This window comes from Cyprinus carpio, chromosome A11, assembly GCF_018340385.1.
Source record: "Cyprinus carpio isolate SPL01 chromosome A11, ASM1834038v1, whole genome shotgun sequence".
Lineage (NCBI taxonomy): Eukaryota > Metazoa > Chordata > Actinopteri > Cypriniformes > Cyprinidae > Cyprinus > Cyprinus carpio.
The window spans coordinates 7320375-7324140 of NC_056582.1; the positions used below are offsets into that span (position 1 = coordinate 7320375).

Sequence of the window (3766 nt, forward strand, 5' to 3'; positions counted from 1 at the left end):
TTAAACTTGAAGATGTTAACTGTGACAAAATTATTGACAGGCCAGTGATAGGGTGCGTGTAACGGTCCCAAAACTTGCCTACTCTTCTACTGCACCCTCAAAAGTGTGTACTTTTTCCTTCACCAAACGAGTACATACTTTAAGGACGTAATATACAAGTAGGTACGTTGGGACGCAGCATTAGTCACATATGAATAACACATATGAAGTGCGCCATCTGCTGGTGAGTCCGTGCTGGTGCTTGTTTAAATGACACTGCAATCACTGTTTTACTCGAATATAGACCCATAAATAAGTCGCATCAACAATTACACGTGCTCAATTGATAAATCTGGTTAAGTACTAATAAGACGAACAATGCGAGAGAAGAGAAATGTGGACTGGAGGGCAGGGTGTGTGTAGCGCAGCCCAGCCTCAACATGACACACAGCCAAAGAGGAGGAACCAAACACCCTCACTCGAGTGATTATCAGTGGAAATCACTGCACTGAAACCAACGTTTTATAACAAACAAAAAATGTCGTTCATCCCTGGGCATCCGGTCACAGCAGTTGTGGTGAGTTCGCGTCCAGTTTGAGAAAGTTGTAGCATGTGAAGGTTGACTAGCATCAGTGCCTTTGTGTGCGGAGCTTTAGTGTTTTTAATGCTGACAGGGATTCATTTAATATCGTTTGACTGGGAAAGCGATCAATGTAAACATGACTAGTGCTTCCAATACTAATCTATGTCATGACAGGTCAGTTTGGTGAAGTTTATTTAGGTTTAAGTTAACAGTTGATAGAATGGAAAGGGATAGCATGCTAGGCTAACGTTAGCCAGGGGCGAACAAAGTGACCAATAGTTCATTATTTATTTACATTTCTATTTATTCATTTATTAGATTCTAAATAATATGTGGCAAAATATAACGAAATCAAACGTTTTACGAGTAAACTAGAGCAAAACCAGATCGTTTCACGTGGCTTCATTGAAACGAAATGCTGTTTCTAAAAAGCTTACCAGTCATTTTTTTGGGATCCGATTAATATTAAATGATGAATTGAATTGTTCTTTTGTATTATATTCAATATGTTCTGATGTCACTCAGGTGTGAAGTAGGCGTGGCTCATGTTGCTGTTCAGGTAGTGCTGCCATATATGGTCATAAACAGCTGTGCCATAGGATCTGTCTTAAATCCTAGTCAGCCGCCTATCTAGACAGCAGTTTTGGACACCGTTCTCAGAAATGCCTCCTGTGTTTATAGCTAACTACTTTTGGGACACATTTTTAGTGTGCCTGCCTTATAACACAGCTGTCTCGTTGTTTCCTGTCTGTGTTTCAGCAACGAATTGAGATTCACAAACTACGGGATGGTGATAATTTAATATTAGGATTCAGCATTGGAGGGGGAATCGACCAAGATCCAAGCCAGAATCCTTTTTCTGAAGACAAGACAGACAAGGTGAAAAATCACGTTTTGTAAAGTGATTAGTATTTAAAAGCGATGGCACTTTCCTCCTTTGTCTTTCAGAGGTGACTCTTCTACCTTTATGCATGTCACAGGGAATCTATGTCACACGCGTGTCTAAAGGTGGACCTGCAGAGGTGGCTGGTCTCAGGATGGGAGACAAAATCATGCAGGTGAGAGACCTGTCACCCGTAATATAAGAAATAATTATATGTGATTCCTCGCAGTGCACAAAACCAAGCGATTCCTGATTTTACTGAATGATCCTCCACTAGAAGGCGCTGTGGCATCATTATTTTTTTTTTCATTTAGTGACACTTAAAGCAGTGGTGCACCCAAAAAAAAAGCTAAATTCTGTCATTATTTACTCACCTACCGGCTCCGAAGCTACATATTTCTTTACAAAGACAACTATAAATTTGTTTTTAGAAGGTGGTCATTTATAAACTTGTTAGTTACGAAGTCTTCAATGTTTGTTAACATGGGAAACAAAACATATATTTTGTCCATCAGAAGCGTGCTGTCACTTTAATTGAGCAGTTTCAGTGCTGCTCAAGCGCTGCTCCTGCTTCTGGTGTGAATGCACTCATTTGTTAACATGCATGCCGAAAAAAATACGCACTGCTCACATGTCGCTCACGCTTGCGGTTTCATGTTTCACTTTTTCCATCTGTTATTGGTACTAACTTTATCAAATATGGCTGTAGTTCGGGCCAAGGTTGCCAGGTCTGCATTTTTTACTCATTATTTGTATCATGCCTCCCATCCAATAATCGCAAGAGCTTTGTGTTTTGTTACTTCTGATAAGGAACAAAGTCGCAGTTCTCTCCATGCAATCTGTTAGCGATCACATCATTTACTACATGGCAAAGAAACGGCGCCATCTAGAGTTTGATGACTGAACTAGATACTTATTTAAGTGTTTATTTTGTGCGCTCGATGTTAATTTCAGGTGAACGGCTGGGACATGACTATGGTGACACATGATCAGGCACGAAAGAAACTCACCAAGAAGAATGAAGATGTGGTCAGGCTTCTCGTCACTAGAAAATCCCTGGAGAATGCAGTCAGACAGTCCATGATGCAACACTAATGCAGATCTGAAACACTAGATCGAATTGAATGTCTTTATTGGTTTCTCACATGTTTAGAGCATGTTTTAACTAATAAAAAACAAACAGCCTCCCTCAGCCAAAGAGTGATGCCAGGGAACCCTTTACACTCGGTATGGACTAAAGATCATTTTGATGTATTGAACTCTAACTGAACCTGTGTGTGTGTGTGTGTGTGTGTGTGTGTGTGTGTGTGTGTGTGTGTGTGAATGATCGCTCTCAGAGTACGATCTGAAGATTGTGGTTTGCATTCCATAATTTGCTACACTAATTTCAGTTTAGCTACACTTTATACTACACTATCTTTAGCACATATACTTCTGAATGTATCTTGGAGTCTGTAAACTCCATATCATTTCATTCAAAGATCTCAAGGGCTACAGTGAATTGTGTTCACCTCATTCCTTGTTAACACTTACACCTACATACACGCCCATTAATGAATGAATCAAGTAATGTGGGAAACAGCCAGCGTACAGTTGTACTTCAATGACCACTAATTTTGCTATTTTTTGTTTCTCTTCATCTTATAACTGTTTTTGTATTTAATTAACATAATATTAGCCTAATGATGCTATTGAAATCTCACCCTCTGACCAGATAAACAGCTTCATCTGGATTTGGCACAATTGGACTGCAGTTTTGTATTTAGTATTACTTTTCCCACCTAATTTTTCATGTTTTGAAAATGTTTATGATACAGATATTTTGTGGCGATTGATTGTATGAAGATATATTTTCACGTAAGCGAATAAAGTAATCTTCTAGCATGTGGTTTGTGTGTTTTAATAACCTAAATGGAGAGTTTGCGGTCTCAGCTCTGATGTCTAATGAGTATCTGATTGGCTTTTTTTGTCAGGCTGTAAATGTCTGTGTCTTCACATTAAGCTTGAAGATGGTGACATTTCAGAGCAACAAATCTATTTCCTGACCTTTTGCTGTTTGTCCAGGCAGTTTTACGTCAGGCTACTTTACTTCAGGATCTTTCTTCTACGCAGCCATGATGTTGTAATTGATGCAGTATGTGGTCTGGCATTGTCATGTTGGAAAATGCAAGGTCTTCCCTGAAAGAGACAATGTCTGGATGAACTGAGCGCTGATGATAACTTGGGTTGTCCTTGTCCTCTTTAGTCCGGATGACATGGCATCACAGTTTTCCAAACAGAACTTCAAATTTTGATTCGTCTGACCACAGAACAGTTTTCCA

At 39.4% G+C, this 3766-nt stretch overlaps 1 protein-coding gene across 1 annotated transcript; it reads left to right on the forward strand.

The window, feature by feature from the left end:
* The first annotated feature begins 228 nt into the window (after window positions 1-228).
* On the forward strand, window positions 229-3329 carry LOC109108008 (tax1-binding protein 3). The gene is made up of 4 exons (XM_019121181.2): window positions 229-556; window positions 1322-1441; window positions 1543-1620; window positions 2400-3329. The coding sequence occupies exons 1-4, from the start codon at window positions 518-520 to the stop codon at window positions 2538-2540; spliced, it is 378 nt and encodes a 125-aa protein (XP_018976726.2). The 5' UTR covers window positions 229-517; the 3' UTR covers window positions 2541-3329.
* The last annotated feature ends 437 nt before the right edge of the window (window positions 3330-3766 follow it).

Bases quoted from the DNA above. Each gene is read 5' to 3' on its own strand.
- LOC109108008 (XM_019121181.2), top strand. From the start codon at position 518: ATGTCGTTCATCCCTGGGCATCCGGTCACAGCAGTTGTG. The intron at 1,442-1,542 runs GTGAAAAATCAC...TGCATGTCACAG, and splicing joins CTGAAGACAAGACAGACAAG to GGAATCTATGTCACACGCGT. The intron at 1,621-2,399 runs GTGAGAGACCTG...TGTTAATTTCAG, and splicing joins TGGGAGACAAAATCATGCAG to GTGAACGGCTGGGACATGAC.